This window comes from Abrus precatorius, unplaced genomic scaffold, assembly GCF_003935025.1.
Source record: "Abrus precatorius isolate BTA unplaced genomic scaffold, Abrus_2018 Scaffold6, whole genome shotgun sequence".
Lineage (NCBI taxonomy): Eukaryota > Viridiplantae > Streptophyta > Magnoliopsida > Fabales > Fabaceae > Abrus > Abrus precatorius.
The window spans coordinates 20,076,740-20,096,118 of record NW_020874406.1 but is presented as its reverse complement, the minus strand read 5'-3'; the positions used below and the strand labels follow the sequence as shown (position 1 = coordinate 20,096,118).

The window sequence follows — 19,379 nt, the reverse complement described above, 5'->3', positions numbered from 1 at the left end:
TAAGGTAATAAGTAGGCGTTATATAACAAATTTTAGTAAAATTTTACAGCAAAATACCTGTTAAGACATTATTTCCACAACGACTGTTAAATAAACATAAAGTATTATTTTTAAATTATATAATGTATTGAATCTTATTTTTAATTGATTAATTTGTATTAAATCTCTTATTATTTTCTTATATTCATCACAAGTAATTATTTATTTTTATATTTCCATGATGTTGTAGGAGAACGACAAGTTTCAATGAAGATAAATGAATTTTTCTTAAGGATCTGAATTCAACAATAGATAAATGAAAAATAAAAGTGTGCATATCACGAATGTGATATTTAATTATAAAAAATATGAATATATGTATTATAGATAATATTTATATTTCCACATCAAGATCAATAAAGAATTATGTCAATATTAACATACCAGAAGTTACTCATTTTATAAATTCATTCAAGTATTGAAATTATTTAAAATCTCTGTTATATTAATTATTACTAATTATTTACTTTTTATTTTAACTACATTTTCAATTATTCATTATCACTTTGTTGAAGGGATTTTAATTATATGCATATTGCTTACAATGTTGATAATACAAGATCTACTATTTTTCATTAGTTAGAAAATTTAAAAAATATATCTAAAATCTTGACAATGGCAAAATCAAAGAGTCATATAGTAAATTTAATATCTCTTATACTTTATTCTTCTTATTGCAACATCTGAATTTGTAAGCAAATGTGTTAATTTCTAACTTTTTATAAATAAAATATATTAAAACATATAACTATTTTTATGTGATAATTTTTTTAAAGGTAATGGTGAAGTGTTAAAATTGCCTCCACAACTTTTAAAGATTATTAACACTTCACATATTGTTCAAATAAAAATGAGTACCTACTTTGAAAGTCATGAAAAATAAAGTTTCACTGCAAATAAAATTGTGAAGCCGATAATAAAGATAATATAGAAAATTAAATTAGAGTTTCATTACTTTCATTTATAATGTTTATAATACAATGATAAATAACTTTATTTTCATTATTTATATTTACAGATTGTAAAGGAAGAAGGAGTAGACAATATAAATGCAAAAAAAAAAGAAAATGATTTGGCAATAAGTTACTCACATATATCTCTAATCATAGAAACACCAAATTTACCAAAAAAAATGAGAAAACTAATGTAGAAATTATAAATTTATAATGTATTGTTTAAATTTATTAAATTAGTAATTTATATTTGATATTTTCTTTTAAATTATAACTTAAGGAAGACGAAGTAAAAAATTGTGAACAAAAAACAACAATAGAAGATTTAGAAGATTGAACCATTTTTATTGCAATATTGTATAAATACTTTTAATATTGTATAGAGTCTGAAAAATAAAATGTCACCAAACATTTAAATCTTTTATAAGGAAGAGGTGGCTGAGCTTGTTGAACGCTACTGTCACTGTGCCAGGCAAATCAATTTATGTACTTCCTAATTCTCTTAACTAATTTTTGTTTTCACTTAATTAGGGTGTTTATTTACTTATTGAGGTTTTTTAGCATGTTTTGATTTGACTTAGTGGACATATGGTTTAGAGTTTGATAGAGAGTGTGTTTAGAAACACATTTGCATTTCTAGAATCATATGAATAGATGTAAATTTGCTTTGATTCCTGCAAATTTGAAAAAAAAAAAAAAAAAAGAACCATAGGAGCAAATTTGTATTTATAGAGCATAACTGTTGATTTTACTTTCTAAATTCAATTTTGTGAAACAAAAGACCGTTGTTAGTTTTGTTTGAGTTTAACCAAGAATAAAACTTAGATGCAATACTATAAACATTGTTTATACAGATTTCAAATCAGAGTTGAAATTTTATATGGATAATGTCTACTGACTTTTAATACTGAACTAAAATTGTTTTATTTTTAAACTCACAAATAGACGTGATGAATTATAACTTTTATCGTTTGGTAGAAAAATTTATACTAAATTTTATCATAAACTTCTAAGAAGAATTGTTTTCTTAACATAAATTACATTGTTTTAAGTCTACTCTAAGACTAAGTGTTTGGATTTATGTTTGATGATCATGCATCCACATTTACTCCGATGTTTGGATCTATATATTTATGTAAAATTGACTGCACATACTTATTACTCTATGAATTAAATTTTGATGTGTAAAATTGACTGCACCTACTTATTACTCTATACATTAAATTTTAAAACGTTTAAAGTCATTTTTATATATGTGACTCCACCTATTTATTATTCTATGCATTAAAATTCAAAACCTATAAAGTCACTCTCATTGACTGTACTTACCTATTACTCTATGCATTAAATTTTGAAACGTATAAAGTCATTTTTATATAAGTAATTTCACTTACTTATTATTCTATACATTAAAATTCGGAACCTATACAGTCACTTTTATTAGTCACTCTTATTGACTACACTTACTTATTACTCTATACATTAAAATTTGAAATGCATAACTTACAAATTAAAATTATATTTTATCGCATTAAAATTCGGAACCTATAAAATCACTCTTATTAACGGTACTTACTTATTACTTTATGAATTAAAATTTGAAATGTATAACTTACGAATTGAAATTGTATTTTATCGCATTAAAATTCAGAACATATAAAGTCAGTCTTATTGACTGCACTTAATTTGGAATATGCAGTATCATGGACATATGTTATTCAGTCACAGTCAATTGAGAACACAAAATTGGTAGAAAATTCTCAGCAGACCAGTGTAGGTAGAAATTATCTTACCTTGAACTTACAGGAAAGTTGGCTGGCAAGGAAGATGAATCAGTCCTTCCAATGTCCCTAGTGGATGGCCCACCAATTGCACTGTTATTAACTGCACTAGTGCAGTTGCCAGCATGATACCTTTGCATTTCCCCTAATTATAACCGGCATACTGCCCTCAACATCAAACTCACAAGTATCCAAACTGCATCATTGAAAATGCATTGTGAAATTTCCAACCAGAGCAATTAAGCAAGCTAAAAAAGCCTAAAAACTGACAGGGGAAGAAAAAGGACACATAATTGAAGAAAGAATTAGATCAAATGACCTTAGGCATCAAATCTATGTGTTATTGAACTGCCTTCAATTCAACCACTACAAGATAAGCACTGAAATCCTAATACCCCAACAACTATATCACCCAACTTGAGACCCAATTTGTGGACCCCAAATGTGAGGCAGAGTGGTACTATTCTGACCTGTAACGCACAAATGGATAAAGAATTAAGAAAAAGATCCATAACATGCACCATAAGAACCATTAACTAACACCAAGAACACATCAGAAGAGTGCAACTCAAAGGCAATGTGCACACTCCAAAAAATAAAAAACATGTGAATGCTTCATTTAACCATGTTGACAGCTGGAGCAAACAAAAATTGAACAACTATACTTTCATGTTCTGAAACCGGTGTTGACACTAACCATGTCAAAGTCTTGATTTCAAAAAAAAGTGCAAGCATACAAAAGAAGTTAAACATTTTAAATATGCCCTTAAAAAGCATTTCCGATTCAAACTAATACAAACACAATCACAACCATTGTACAAGTGAATAAAATTACGAATATTGAGACAGCGTATAACCATGAAATTGGAAACTTTCATTAAAATGTTTCTACATATGATACGAAGTCCAACAAAAACAAAATATAAAAAGATAAAATAACAGGGAACCGCCCCTACATGAAGTGCTAACACTTATAAGCATGTGGCCAACCATTTTAGAGTTGCTAGAATCATAATCAAGTATTGAATCCATATCCAACGGTAATCAATTATAAGAGACAGCACAAGGTTGCAAAATTCAACCAAATCATTTCCGATCTACAAGCATAAATCCAAAACCCATTAAAATAAAAAAGAAAAAAAACCCTCATTTTTTCTATCGTATATTCCTGCTCAAAATAACATGAGCACCAAATGAAACTTCTACAGGTGCAAGAGGCAATAATTGAAAAGACAACCCACCAGCTGAATCGTTTAAAAATATAAACTTTAACATCAAATCCAAGCTACACCGAGCATACTCTACACCAAGCAGAACACGCAATTGCAAAAACCTACGAAATCAAATCCAATGCGAGAAAAAAAAAAAAAAAAAGCCCGCAATTTAAACTCCGAAGAACGATCCATAGCTAGGGTTTTCGATAACGAAATTCCAATTACTATATTGTTCTTCCCCCAACTTGGGAAATGCACCCGTGAGCTAATTCCAGGGCCGAAATTGGGGACATTCCAGCACAAACGAAGCTAGGGTTTTCGGTTGACAATTCCAGGAAACAAAATAAAGGGGTTTCGTAAAAATTAAAATTAATAATAATGGGGGAATTGCAAGATATTGAAAATTAATGTAAAGGGAAAGTTAGGGGAGCATACCTGAGAAGGAAATTTGGAAACTTTGACGGAAAGAGTGGGAAAGTATGAGAAAGTAAGAGAGAGAAACAGAGGAACAAAGAAGAAGGGTCCCAGTAGGGTGCTTGAGCGCTTTGACTCTGTTTTTTATTTTTTATTTTTTAATTAGTTTTAGGCAGTGACGATGATGATGATTGTGTTGTTGGTGTTTAATCACATAGCACCAACAGCGAAGCTGAAGGATTTTGGTAAAACATTCTTTTATGTTGAAATAACTTTTATTTAATGTTTATATAAATATATATATATATATATATTAAATAATTTTAAAAATTCAAAATATATAATTTATAAATTAAAATTATATTTTATTTATAATTATTATCTTTAACTTATATTTAAAAAATATTTATTATAGTTAATAATTATATTATATTATAAACGATAACGTAACATTGATACTATAAATTAACTTAATTATTATTTATTAAAATTAATTATAATATTTTTTATTATTTATAAATTAAAATTATTAATATTTTTTATATTTTAAATTTATATTTTAATATTTATTTCAAATATTAAAATTTAATTTAAATTAAAAAATTATATTTATAAAATTATTAATTTATATTATATATTATTAAATTAAATTTTTAATGAAAAGAAAAATTTACATATTTAAATTTTTTTATTAATTAGTTTAATATAATTTATATTTTAATATTTATATATAATATTAAAATATAATTTGAATAAAAAAACTACATATATAAAATTATTAATTTATATTACATATTGTTAAATTAAGTTTTTAATGAAAAGATAAATTTACATATTTAAATTATTTTATTAATTAATTTAATATAATATATAGTTTAATATATATTTCAAAAATTAAAATTTACTTTAAAATAAAAAAATTACGCTTACAAAATTATTAGTTTATATTATATATTATTAAATTATATTTTTAATAAAAAGACAAGTTTACATATAAAAATACTATAGATAAGATAAGATAAGATTATATTAAATAAAAATTATTAAAATGAATTATAATAAGTTGCATAATTTAAGAATTATTATTATAATTGATTTACTATATCACTGTTTGATTTTGTCATTGTCAAGATTTTCTATATATGTTTTTGAAATTTTCTAACTTAAGAAAAATAGTAAATTTTGTATTATCAACATTGTGAGCAATATACATATAATTAAAATCACTTCAATAAAGTGATAATGAATAATTAAAAATGTAGTTAAAATAAAAAGTAAGCAATTAGCAATAATTAATGTAACAGAGAGATTTTAAATAATTTCAATACTTGAATGAATTTACAAAATGAGTAACTTCTGGTATGTCAATATTGACATAATTCTTTATTGATCTTGATGTGGAAATATAAATATTAACTATAATACATACATTTATATTTTTTATAATTAAACTTCACAATCATGATATTCACACTTTTATTTTTCATTCATCTATTGTTGAATTCAAATCGTTAAGAAAAATTCATTTATCTTCATTGAAACTTGTCGTTCTCCTACAACATCATGAAATATAAAAATAAATAATTACTTGTGATGAATATAAGAAAATAATAAGAGATTTAATACAAATAATCAATTAAAAATAAGATTCAATACATTATATAATTTAAAAATAATACTTTATGCTTATTTAAAAAAAATTTAAAATATATATCACAATTTAGTGAAACAAAATAAAAAATATCAAACTTGAAAACATATGTAATTACGGTAATTTTTGACTGCTGACATTTTTGTAAAATACAAAAAAAAAAATAACAATAGAAAGAACGGTAAGCAAGTTTTTAAAAGTCATGTAAATATAACTTATATAAATAGAGAAAAAGTATTTCTTTAAGATATATGAAAAGTCATAAAATAAAAAATTAATGTAATAAAAGTTATTTTTTCTTTCAAAATTTACTCTAATAATATAATATATAATATAAAACAATAATTTACATTCAACGTATATTTTGATTTTTGAAATATATATGAAATTATATATTATATTAAACTAATTAATAAGATTATTTAAATATGTAAACTTACCTTTTCATTAGAAATGTAATTTAACAATACATAGTATAAATTAATAATTTTATAAATATTTTATTTTTTGAGATATATATTAAATTATATATTATATTAAAATAATTACTAAAATAATTTAAATATGTAAACTTACCTTTTTATTAGAAATTTAATTTAATAATATATAATATAAAGTAATAATTTTATAAATGTATTTTTTTATTTATATTATATTTTAGTATTTGAAGTAAATATTGAAATATAAATTAAATTAAACTAATTAATAAAATAATTTAAATATGTAAAAAGAATTTATGAAAAATTTAACTTAATAATATATAATATAAAGTAATAATATTATAAGTATAATTTTTTAATTCAATGTATATAATATAACCATAAATTATAATAAATTCTTCTTAAATGTATTTCATAATATGTATAAATCAAATATAATTTTAATTCATAAACTTTGAAAAATGTTGTAGTTAATTTTAATAAATTATAATTTAAGACAATTTATAGTATAAATATTTACGTTGTCATTTATAACATAATATAACCATCAATTCTAATAAAAAAAATTTAAATACAAATCATCAAATCTAATAAAAAAATTTTAAATACAATTCAAAGATAATAAGTATGAATAAAATATAATTTTAATCAGTAAGTTTTACTTTTCGAATTTTAATGTAGAGAATAATAATTAGATGCAGTTAATATGGGTGACTTTATAAGTTCTGAATTAATTCTTTAAATACAATTCATCAATTCTAATAAAAATTCTTTAAATACAATTCAAAGATAAATAAGTATGAATAAATATAATTTCAATTCATAAGTTATACGTTTTGAATTTTAATGCACAGAGTAATAAGTGAGTGTACGTAAGAGTGACTTTATAAGTTTCGAATTTTAATGCATAGAGTAATAAGTAAATGAAATTATACATTTCAAAATTTAATGCATAGGGTAATAAGTAGGTGTAGTCAATTTTACATATTTATAGGTTCTGAATTAATTCTTTAAATACAATTCATCAATTTTAATAAAAATTCTTTAAATACAATTCAAAGATAAATAAGTATGAATAAATATAATTTAATTCATAAATTATACGTTTTGAATTTTAATACATAGAGTAATAAGTGAGTGCACATAAGAGTAACTTTATAAGTTTCGAATTTTAATGCATAGAGTAATAAGTAAATGAAATCACATATATAAAAATGACTTTATACATTTCAAAATTTAATGCATAAGGTAATAAATAGGTGTAGTCAATTTTACATATAGATATAGATATAGATAAGGGATGATAAAACTATTCTTATAAATTATAACCAATTGATGGGTAATTTAATAATTTTGTATCAAAGAGACCATTTTGAAAATATATTATTTAGAAATTTATTTGTAATTTTTTTTAATGGGACCAAATTAAAAAAAATGAATTTCCTATAGGACAAATAATATTTAAACCTAATGAATATTTATAGTTTTAATCAATTGAACCTTTAAGATTATTTTAAATACAAAAATAATAAGATTTTAATAAGAAAGCATTACATAAAAAATAAAGGAGCAATGAAGGGGTTTCTAAAATAATTAACTGCAATAAAAGAATAAGTAAAAAAGATGGAGGGAGCTCTTCTATAATAGGAAGCTACTCTATATAATCCTACAAAGAATTCTAGCTATACACAGTAACTGCTAGAATCTATGATACAAAAAGGCTATAAATTAACAACTGTACAGCCTCAAATGGCCAAAAAAAGAGTATACATTTTATTCTTCTGTCCAACTTCACAGCCAGATGATGATTTGTTGTGTGCACCATGCCATTACCATGCAAGTTAAATGTAAGCAAAGTCCCTTTCTTGTTGAGGAGCCAGTAAGCACTTCCACAAGTATAGGCACAACAAAGCTGGTATACACAAACTGCATCACTTGATGGTTGAAACAAGAATGTGTCAAAATATATTCTATCTATGGTTAGTGGCACTGTCTCTAATGTCATTCTCCTTGGCTGCTAAGCGAGCTGTTGAGCCGACGGTCGTTGGCCGCAACGATCCTTGACGCACCATGGCGCAAAATTCAGGATCATTTGTCTTCCCTTCATACCTTATCCACTGTACCATTTCATGATACATGGGAAAGAACCTCATCTGTATTGCTGAGTAAGAGAAGTATGGGATAAGTGTTGATATCACCACAAACAATATCACAATCCAAAAGGAAGGAGCTGGAGCAAGAGTTTCAACGAAGACTTTGTACGCATTTGTCGAAATGCTGGGAGGTATTGCACCATATGCAAGGAGGAAAAGGTACCAGAGAGCAATGGAGCCCCAGATGAAAATATGTTGAATCAAGGTGAAGTAACTAATAGCAAGTGCCATTTGCAAGTTCACAACCCAAACCACACAAGTATACATTGTTGCTCCTAGTATATCCCTCCCAGCAGTTCTTCCCTTCTCATCAAAGGCCTGAATCTCCATTGCCTTTGTGCAGAAGAAGAAAACTATTATCGCGCTAATAAAGCCGTTAAGCATCCAACCAAGTATTCGACGCCAGCTAAAGAGCACATTCTGCACACCTTCTTGATATAACATAGGGAACTGCCATGTTGAACACACAACAAGGAATGCGTGTCAGATATGTAAGCTAGGAACTTCAGGAAAAGTAAATCAATGTTTTACTTCAGATGTAATGAAATGGGTTTTATTTATGCTGTGTAATATCTAAGTGATTTCTGTGTTCTAACTGTATTGCTACCCTTTACAATTGGCTTCTTAAGTGATATCATCGTGTCAACATCATGATGCAACTAAAACCCACCATGAAAAGGTAAAAATAAATCATATGAATTATATTGAAGGTTTTATTAGCTTTTATTTGGTGGTTTTTTTTTCTACTCTTTCGTCAAACCAGCATACTATTTTATAACAGGAGAATAAAGAATTTTCATATCATAACCATTAATAGAAACATGATAACATATAATATGGTGAAAAGTAAGGTTACCTTCTGACAGTACCGAGCGGATACATCTTGGTCAAAGACCCCGAGTGCAATCACGGGAAGTGTTGAAAAAAAGACATTATAGAGAGACAAAAACCAGTCATTGTATGCAGGCTGTCCGGAGAATGATGCATACACCTCATATAAGAATAGAGTAAAGCCAAATGTGATATTCTTGTAGAAGAAATAGCATATCTGTCAGAAGAAGAATGAACAAGTTAAGATAAACTAGTCATAAATTTGTTAATTCTTAAAACTGGTTTAGAATTCTTTAAGATAAACTAACTAGTCATAGATTTAGGTTTTTCTGTAACTACTGTTAACTTAGATTTAGCTAAATTTGTTTTAAACCAGGTCTTATGTAATCTATTTTAAAATTTACTTAAATTAAAAAAAATAGTATGCATATTCACCTTTGGACAAGTGAGTGGTTCCTAAAATTATTTAATAAATTACTACCCTTAGATCTGGCTGAAGGAGAGAAAAGGGAAAATGAAAGATTAATTGATTACACTTTTTAAAACTGTTCTGTTATTCTAACAAAAGAACAGAAAAACATGTTTGAATAATTGCTTTTGACTCTGTTTTAAAAAATGTTCTCAGAACAACAGATTTAAAAACCAAAAAACAGAAACAGCTGTTAGATGCTTTCAATCTCTGTTGCCAATTCTCACCAAAGTGCGGTGGCAAAATAGTAATAAGGAACATTCATTAATGATATTTCTGTAATAAAAAAATATTTTATCATCATCTCAGCAATAAATGAGTCATTCAATGTACTAGAGCAACAGTAAATGAAGACTTCTTCCAAACAAGTTTTCTTTTCATTTTGTTTTTATAAACTCGTCTAAAACATGTTATAAAAACAGAACTGAAAAAAGCTTTGAAAACTAAACATACATCATTACAAGCAAGCCCTTAAGAACTAGTTTTATTTCAAAATTGGTTTTGATAAGAACCAGTTTTATTAAAAATATAGGTAGCTACCCAACACCTTGTATTCAAAAATTGGCCCCATCGAACTTAGATATCTAGTTTTTCAAAGTTCCCAAACATCCCCTATATCTATACAGTGTTGAGATGAAGACATTAGACTGGCCATACCATTGATGAGATCCTTCGGTAACACCAATGTCCATGTACAAGAAGTAATCTTTCCAAATAACGGAACTGTGCAATTGCAATATCACTAGACATAACCGCCTGGGGAAGAGAAGGAATTAAAAATATGTAATAAAACAAGATAAGGAAGAAAAAACAATAAAAGGACAAAACGTGAATAGTTTATCAATTTTTTGAATACCTGCATTCCTTCAACGCCACTGATTCCAACCCCTATATCTGCTTCTTGAAGCATTCCGACATCATTAGCTCCATCACCAATAGCTAATGTAGTTTTACCAGTTCCAGACTTGACCAGTCTAGTGACCTTTAAGAAAGGAACCAATTAAAAATATTACTTTTAAAAGATAACCAGAGTTATTATCAGAATTAAAAAAAAAAAAGGAAAAAAGAGGATATGATGTCAAAGAGAGGGAAGAAATGGATTGAAACATACCAGTGCCTTCTGCTTTGGTGAGGAGCGGCAGCAGATAACAGATGCACAACGAATTGCAAGGTCTAGAAACATGTTCTTGATATTATCTTCTAGAGCATAAGCAAGTGATTTTCCATCAATAATTAGAGCAAATGCTTGCTGAGAGGTTCCTCTGGAGGCAGTAAGCTGTTGAGCACCTTCAGATATTTGATGGCGGATATTTTCTCTTGAAGCCTAAAACATGAATCAGAATAAAAATATCAGAACCCAAATTTTTAACTATCTGGTTTCATTAAAGATGCTTACACACTAAGCAATCCCTTCCGACACATTGTACCAGCAAAGAAAAGTTTTAATGTGTAAAAACAAAAGCAATGAAACACAACCCATGCATTGTCTTTCTTGTATCTTTTGAAACAAAATTGAATAATCCCATGCAAATCCAGTTATTGGAATTATTAACATCACTCTATCAAGCTGCTTTGTTTGCAAAACTAGAATGGAAGAATGCATGAAATATAAGTTCAAATTGGCAGCAAAGTAAAGCAAAGTCAACATACATCAACTGTCCATGTAAGAAGATCTTATTGGTGCAAGAACCCATGCATTGTCTTTCTTGTATCTTCTAAAACAAAACTGAATAATCCCATGCAAATGCAGTTAATGGAATTATTAACATCACTCTATCAAGCTGCTTTGTTTGCAAAACTAAAATGGAAGAATGCATGAAATATAAGTTCAAATTGGCAGCAAAGTAAAGCAAAGTCAACATTCGTCAACTGTTCATGGAAGAAGATCTTATTGGTGCAAAAACCTTCCTACTAAAATGCTTGAAATAACTACACAGTGTGCAAACTACTTCCTTGTAGATAAAAGCTAGTCTAAAGGTTGAAATTTATTTTACCTTAGCAATAGTCCTCTTGTCTCCAGCCTTCTCCAATGCTTGAATTTCAGGAGTCTCCAAATGAATTATAATCTGCTTCATTCCTTGTCTAAGCAAACTACAAGCAAACCTGAAATTGTATATTGATGTCAAACATCTTAAGAAGTTTCATGCTGAAGAGAACAGAAAAAAAAAAAAGAATAATTACAATATTATACCCAATGTTTATGGCAGTCTCCATTTTATCCCCAGTCAAAACCCATATCTTAATTCCAGCTTGGGCAAGCTTGTCAATGCAGTCCGGGACCTAGCAAAACAATATGGGAACCATCATTTCAAGTTAGGTTCCAATTGACAAATCCTCATAATAAGTAAACATTCCTTCTTCCTAACTCACCCCATTTTGGAGCTTGTCCTCTACAGCAGTGGCCCCAAGAAGGATTAGATTCCTCTCAATCTTATCTGATACTTCCTCAATCTTTGTTTCCCGATCTTCAGTAATTGAATTTCTTGCTTGATAAAATTTATCATCAAATGCCTTGTATTGTTCTTCATCAAGTTCCCGATATGCCAGGATCAGGGTCCTTAGACCTGCATCAGCATATTCATGCACATGTTCCAAAGTTTTCTCTTCAAACTCCCTACCATCCTTGGCAAGCCTCTCGAACATGACACTGCATGAATATATGACATAAGGTTAGTCAATAGGATTAAATGCAAAGGTGAGAACTCCAAATACTATGCTTACAGGTTAGTTTATCACAAACCTGTCAGCACCTTTACAGAGTAGCCAAATTTTCCCTTCTTCATCTTTTACTATCACTGACATTCGCTTTCTTGTGCTATTGAATTCTAAAACATTGAGAAGTTTGTACGTTCTGCAAAAAGAAATTAGTCAGAGTACGTTGATGCATTTTTTATTATTTATATTCCAAAAAGCAGTGCACATAAACAATATTTTAATTAGGAAAACTGCATTTTAAAGTTATCACATGTTAGCAATTGTTAATAATGTACCTCCTTAGTTTCAAAAGTCATAACAAAATAAATAAATATACAAGGAGAAAAAGATGACTGGGACAAAAGTATCACCAGTGTTTCCATCCACATTAACCAAAAAATAATAATAATAATAATTCCCACCATTTATATATTGGAAGAAATATCAAAACATCAAAAGAATTTAGATCACATCAGAGGAAGTTTGATCAAGATTTCAGGATCCACATATCTAAGACAAGGATACTAATTCACCTAATTTGTAAGCAGATTCGGTCTAGTTGATCAGTCATTTTAGGAGTTGAAAAATATCAATATCAGACTCCACATCCCTGTGCAGTTATAAGCTATTGACTAGAGACCAGCAGCAGAACATACTACTTCCAAGAACTTCTATTTTAAGAAATAACTACTGTTATTACGAGACTGGTTAATATGAAATTGCATGTTCTTTCCTCAGTGACAATTCAGCCTAAACTTCTTTTGTTGATAAATGCAACATTAACAATCTGTAGTTATTAAACAAACAAAGCAATTCATAGAAACTGACCTTTCAACTTTGTTACCAGAAACTGGGTCCAATACATACATAGATAAACTAGTCTGAGTCCTTTTATAGAATTCAAAACCAATCTCTCTCGCTGCAATCACAAATGCTGCTTCATCTGGAGATTCAGCTTCATATGAGACATTTCCTGTATCTTCCACTTCTGGTATGGCTGTATGGCAGATTGCCAATAAGCGAAAAAAATTCTGGATAACATTTGCACTAGGCTGATTAACCCAGTTTCCATTCATTATCCTTTCATCTGTAAAGTTAAAACCTTTGATGGGTGCTTTTCTATCTGGAGTTTCCTTGGTCTCATCAATCAAATGAGAACCATTTCTTCTATTCATGGCCCTCTCGACCTCTGTAACACCACGGCCATATGCTATCCCAGCAATAGAGCATTTGATGAACTCCATTGAGTTGCAGGTCAGAGTTCCAGTTTTATCAGAAAGTATTGTGTGAACTTGGCCAAGTTCCTCATTCAAGTTTGAAGTAAGGGCATGGGCCGGTTTGTCTGCTTCTTCATAGTACATATTGATATCTTGATTGATGAAGATACTCTGAAGGACTTTAACAATTTCTATTGACACATATAATGAAATAGGAATGAAGAAGCCATATAACATCAAGGCTGTCAAACAATGATATATAGCAGCAGCGGGTGCTCTTTTAGGATCAAAGAAAATTGTAGAATCATCTGGTCTAAGGTACCATCTTTTCATCGACCCGTTGTCCAAGTCATCTTTAGTTATAATGCCAAAGAAAATAGATCCAACAAATGCCATTAGAAACAAAATACAAAACAAGAAGTAGATAACCCTATCCATCTTCTTCTCAATTTTGCTTCTCTTTGAAGGGGGAGCGGTAGAATTTTGAATGACCTTTGTGTCATGACCAGTGAAGATGACAGCTCCAAATATGTACTCTGTGTTACGAAGTTTGGAGTCTCTTAGAAGAAGTTGCTGAGGAGAAAGAGGACGTTGTTGTTCTTCAAACTCCATACTCCCAACAAATGAATATAAATTTGCATTTGGGTCTTCACATTTGATTGTAGCTTTAAAATCACTGAATTGAAAGTCCTCATGTAAGGAAGAAGTTACTTCCAAACCTTGTTTTAACTTCAAATTTGTCTCCCCGTCCAAATTCATGGTTTCAACATAGCAAACTGCATCCTCGTAACTGGATGAAAGAAGTAGGAGGTCTGCAGGGAAGAATTCATCCTTCATTATCTTCACTATATGCCCCACCTTTAGATTCTTCCACTCAGTATATTCAAAAGTTCCATGCCCTTTATGCACTTTAATTCTTCTATTGTTCACCTCAATATCCTGCAGCAAAATTACACTAACTAATTTACAAACCCTGACAATATTTGGTCCCCTCATCTTCAAAGTGATAATGCTAAACGTTTACTTCTTTAGATTTTTCTTATTGATTTAAATAACTGATTTCTATTCTTTTAACTTCATACAGATATTCAGTGAAACAAGAAAAATTTCAAAAATCATAATCAAATTAACACAGAAAACAGAACTTAAAACCTCTGAAAATTGTAGCAGAAAAAAGAATATATTTGGACTTTCTGGTTGTTGACCACACTGTCATAGTACCAAATTATTAAAAATTTTCAAGTCCAATGTTAAAATTTAACTTGGAATCTGAGAGGTAACGTTAACAAATACTGGATTTATGGCCAAAAGGTTGAATATTTGCACTTCATCCTTTTCTAACAAGTCACAATAGGGATCAAAACCAAAAAGTTAGAATATTCCATAATCTGTCTGTCATACCATAAAAGGAAATATAAATTTTATGACAAAAAATTCCTCAGCCTTTCAAGAAGACAACCGTTTTCTTTTAAAAATTACTGATATTCTTCATGCCATGGAACACTCTTGTATCCCCCCTCCCCAGATAGAGTTTACAGACACTAAGAGTTCCTTCCTAAAAAAATAAAAATCAGATCAAATTTAAGAAAACAACCAACCAATCAGATTGATTTAGAATCCACAATATCCATACACTCGTGCTCCAGGGTGGAGGACAAAAAGGTTGAACAAACTCCCCTTTAATAAAATGAAACAAAACTAAACTCACAACGAGTCACCAACATAAAAAAGTGGAAGGCAGAATCTAGTACCTGCTTTTTCCTACTCCAATCTTCAATACCTTCTTTGACAATAGTAGCCCCAATAACAACAATGAGAGGAAAGATAGCACTGACAGCTGTATAAGGAGCAAGCTTTGTAAAGGACAAGATGCCAGTTACCAAAAAATAGAAATTAGCCACCCTCCTAAACTGCTCGAAAAGTGACTTAGGCAAGAAAGTAGCAAGAGTATACTTTGTGGACCTCACAGAATTATCAGCATAATTCCTTATCCCACTCTCGAAACTCTCTGGTTCATTGCAAAACACCACCCTTGAGTACCCTCGCCCTCCAATCTGTGAATGATCCCTCTTCAAAGATTGTTTCCCACATGCAAATGAATAGATCTTGCTAAGATGCAACTTCCTTCTCCTTTCACCCCTCATTCTTCTCCTTTCCAAATCCACCATTCAATCCAATAATATCCACAACACACACAACTACTAAAATTAACAACTTTCTCAAGTCTTTGTCACAGCCAAACTCACTTTCAAATTTCAAGTGCCAATAATATAAAATAAAACCCTCAATGCACAACACCCTCTTCAATTCACAACTTCAAAAGCTGCCTTAGAACCACTGTACACACAAAAGGTCAAAGAAACTGAAGAAAACGAAACAAACTAACAAACCCAAATAATTAAGAAAAATAATAACAGAGGTTGATCACAGAAGAGCAGAAGAAGAGGATTACAGAGGCTGACACAAAAATAACTCAGAGGGTTCAGAGATGGTAGAATATCTATATAGTATGGAGGGAAAAGACAAAGCATCCAGAAGCAGACACGTCAAAGGGCGCCTAGAAAAGCGGTCAAAAAATCAGCTTGGGAACAGAATGTTCGAGGAAGCCAACAACAACAAAGAGGACTGAAAATTCACCATGTTTGGTAATTCCTCAAAGGGTGTTCTCACACGAAGAAGAGAATGATGAATATGGTAACAGCTTTGGACAAAGACTTGGATTGGATCTCGCATTTTGACCCTTGAAGAAGAAAAGAAAGAAATAGCCTTTGCCGTGGACGCGCATTACCCCTCAGAAGAATTCAAATTTATGCTACTTTCCCACAGTGCAACGACAAAATGGGCATCCAAATTTCATTCAAAGGGGAAGAAAATTAAAATGGGATTTTTCTACGCATTGTTTTGGTTTTTCGTTGCATAACAAATATAAGAGGAGATTGCTGATTCAGTTGCAAATAGAGAGAAAAACAACGAGTTTCTTCTGGAAACAGAGAAAGTTCTATTTTTCTTTTCCCCTTTTTTTTAGTTATCTTTCTCTCTATTTCGCGGGAAAGCTATGGAGCTCGTCAATGGTGTCAGACAAGTCTCTCTCTCTCTCTCTATATCTTTCTATCTCTATCTATCTATCGAAGAAACTTCACAGCTAATTAATGCATTGGAGAAGAAACAACTGAGTAAAATATCTAATTTTACAAGATAATGAAAATGACAATAATATTGTTGTAATTCCTTGTTATTTTTTCACGATACCAGTAATTAGAAATAAAGAAACACGCAATAATAGAAAAATTAAATAGAAAAGAAAACTTGGGTTTTGACTTTAAGTGATATTTTTATCTAAAAGAAAGCTAATAATAAACCTGCTAAGAATGAATAAGAAAGTAAAAAAAGTAAACGTGACATGAGAAATTAAACCCATACATTCATAATTCATAGCATTTTGTAACTTAAATAAATGAGTTTGACTTGAAGATTTTAGCCCTAAAATTTTACCTCTATGCTGTGTAAATAATTAAATAAGAAGCACATAGTATTTTGCATCTAGATACAGTGTTCAAAAGTTGCAGAAAGGAAAATGAGAGAGTCCATGATTGCATATAAAATACTAAAACAATTACACAATTAAAAGATTTTTGTTTTCACCTTATAAAAGTTAAAGAAAATTAATTTTATGTTTGAATAGAATTAATTTCCATGATATAAAAAAGTCTTTTTGAAGGAAGATTTAATTTTTATTTTTTTGGAAAAATGGTATATTTAATGAAGTTATCAAAGCGATAAAAAGTTATTTTATATTAAATACTTTTATTATGAGTAGAAATTAATTATTTTATAACCATTTTTCATTTAATATATCAAAATTTAAAATAATTTACACAAATAATTATAACAATAATCAATTATAAATATTATCCGAGTAAGCAAAAGAGAAACCTTCTTTTATAAAATATACAATTAGTTTTTTTTATTTCATCTTTTTAAAAAAATAATTCTACATAAATTAATAAATAAATTATAATTTTATTGATATTAAAGTTCTATAATTATTTTCATTTATCACTTTTCTTTGTTATTTTTCTTAATTAATTGATTTCCCTTATTTAAATTTCTAAGGGCATGTTTAGTTTCCATACATTTTTTTTATTTTCTTTATAATTACAAAATCGTTTCCTTATTTTTATTTTCAATTTTCTTAGTTGTACTAATTTTGAAAAGCAGAAAATAGAATAAAAATAGTAAATTCTTCCTCAAACTAAACAACGCATAAATTATTATACTTTATTATTTTTTTCCTATTAATATATCAAATAATTTTTAAAAAAATAAATTAAAATTATATAACTTAAAAATAATAATTAATTTTAACTTTGCCTATAAGATGACAAATAAAAGAAACAAAAAAATTCCCATAAACCAACAGCAGAAAAGACAAGAAATAACTGAAATTGATACTGTGTATTTCATGCATTTCATAATTTTTTACACATATCAAAATTTTTAAAATATAAATTAAAATAATAAATATTAAAATTATAATATAACCAGGTATAATAAATTCAAATAAATAGTTACAAAATAACTTAATTTTAGAAGAAAAGGAATTAATATTAAAATATTTGAAAAAATAAAGAATATAAATAACTATGATTTCAAATAAAAGGATAAATTATCAAAGTAAAAATTAAAATTTTAAATTAATTAATTTAAAAAGTTTGAGATTTAAAAGCATAATAAGATGTAACCTCACATTTAAAATTAAAGTTTTAAATTTATAACACGAGAATAAAAAAATAAAAACGCCCTTTTGTTCTTGGTGCATTAAGGATATTCACAAATAAGAATTTGTATTTATATTTTATGTGTTAAATTGAAATCAAAATTTAATTAAAATCCTATTTTATATTATGTGAACTTGTTTTCATAAGAAACATTTTAATTCAATAGACGATCAATATTTTAGCATTACACACATACTAAATTTATGATAGACAAAAAAATTGCTTTCATATGGAAAAAATATCAACACGCTTACACGGGTCAAATCTTAATTCTTAATCAAACCATTGTTTAGTACGTTATGTTTTTTATTCCTTTTTTTATTTTCGTTTATTTGTACGCTGACACTTGACAACTTTTTCATTTTAAATATGATTCTGATTCTTAAAATATATTATTTTAATTTTTATACTTTTAAAAAACTAATTTGTACTTCTTTTATTGATATGACTACAAATTTGACACGTAATATCAAAGTTAACACATGATAATATTTAAATTAGTGACATCATTAATTAGTATTACTAAAAATTAAAATTAAAAACCCTGTTTAAGCATTTTTATTCCCTTTTAGGTTGGGTTGGGTCCCACTTTTATTTGTCGTTAGTTACACGAGATGAGCGGAAACGGAACTGCACAACTGACAAATATCAAGTTTAAGGAACTAAGAATGCAAAACCAACCACTGCATATTATTATTATTATTATTGCCAACATATTTTTTAATTATTTTAATTTTTTATTGCC

The 19,379-nt window shown here is 28.2% G+C and overlaps 1 protein-coding gene across 1 annotated transcript; it reads right to left on the bottom strand.

Annotated features, from left to right (window-relative positions):
- Nucleotides 1-7,957: 7,957 nt before the first annotated feature.
- LOC113868595 (putative phospholipid-transporting ATPase 9) lies at nucleotides 7,958-16,331 on the bottom strand. Its single transcript, XM_027504308.1, has 11 exons — nucleotides 15,608-16,331; nucleotides 13,468-14,795; nucleotides 12,686-12,796; nucleotides 12,316-12,592; nucleotides 12,137-12,225; nucleotides 11,940-12,048; nucleotides 11,057-11,269; nucleotides 10,802-10,927; nucleotides 10,603-10,701; nucleotides 9,502-9,693; nucleotides 7,958-9,095 (listed from the first exon to the last, which is right to left on the bottom strand). Exons 1-11 carry the CDS (start codon nucleotides 16,022-16,024, stop codon nucleotides 8,463-8,465), a joined length of 3,594 nt encoding a protein of 1,197 aa, XP_027360109.1. The 5' UTR covers nucleotides 16,025-16,331; the 3' UTR covers nucleotides 7,958-8,462.
- Between the last annotated feature and the right edge of the window lie 3,048 nt (nucleotides 16,332-19,379).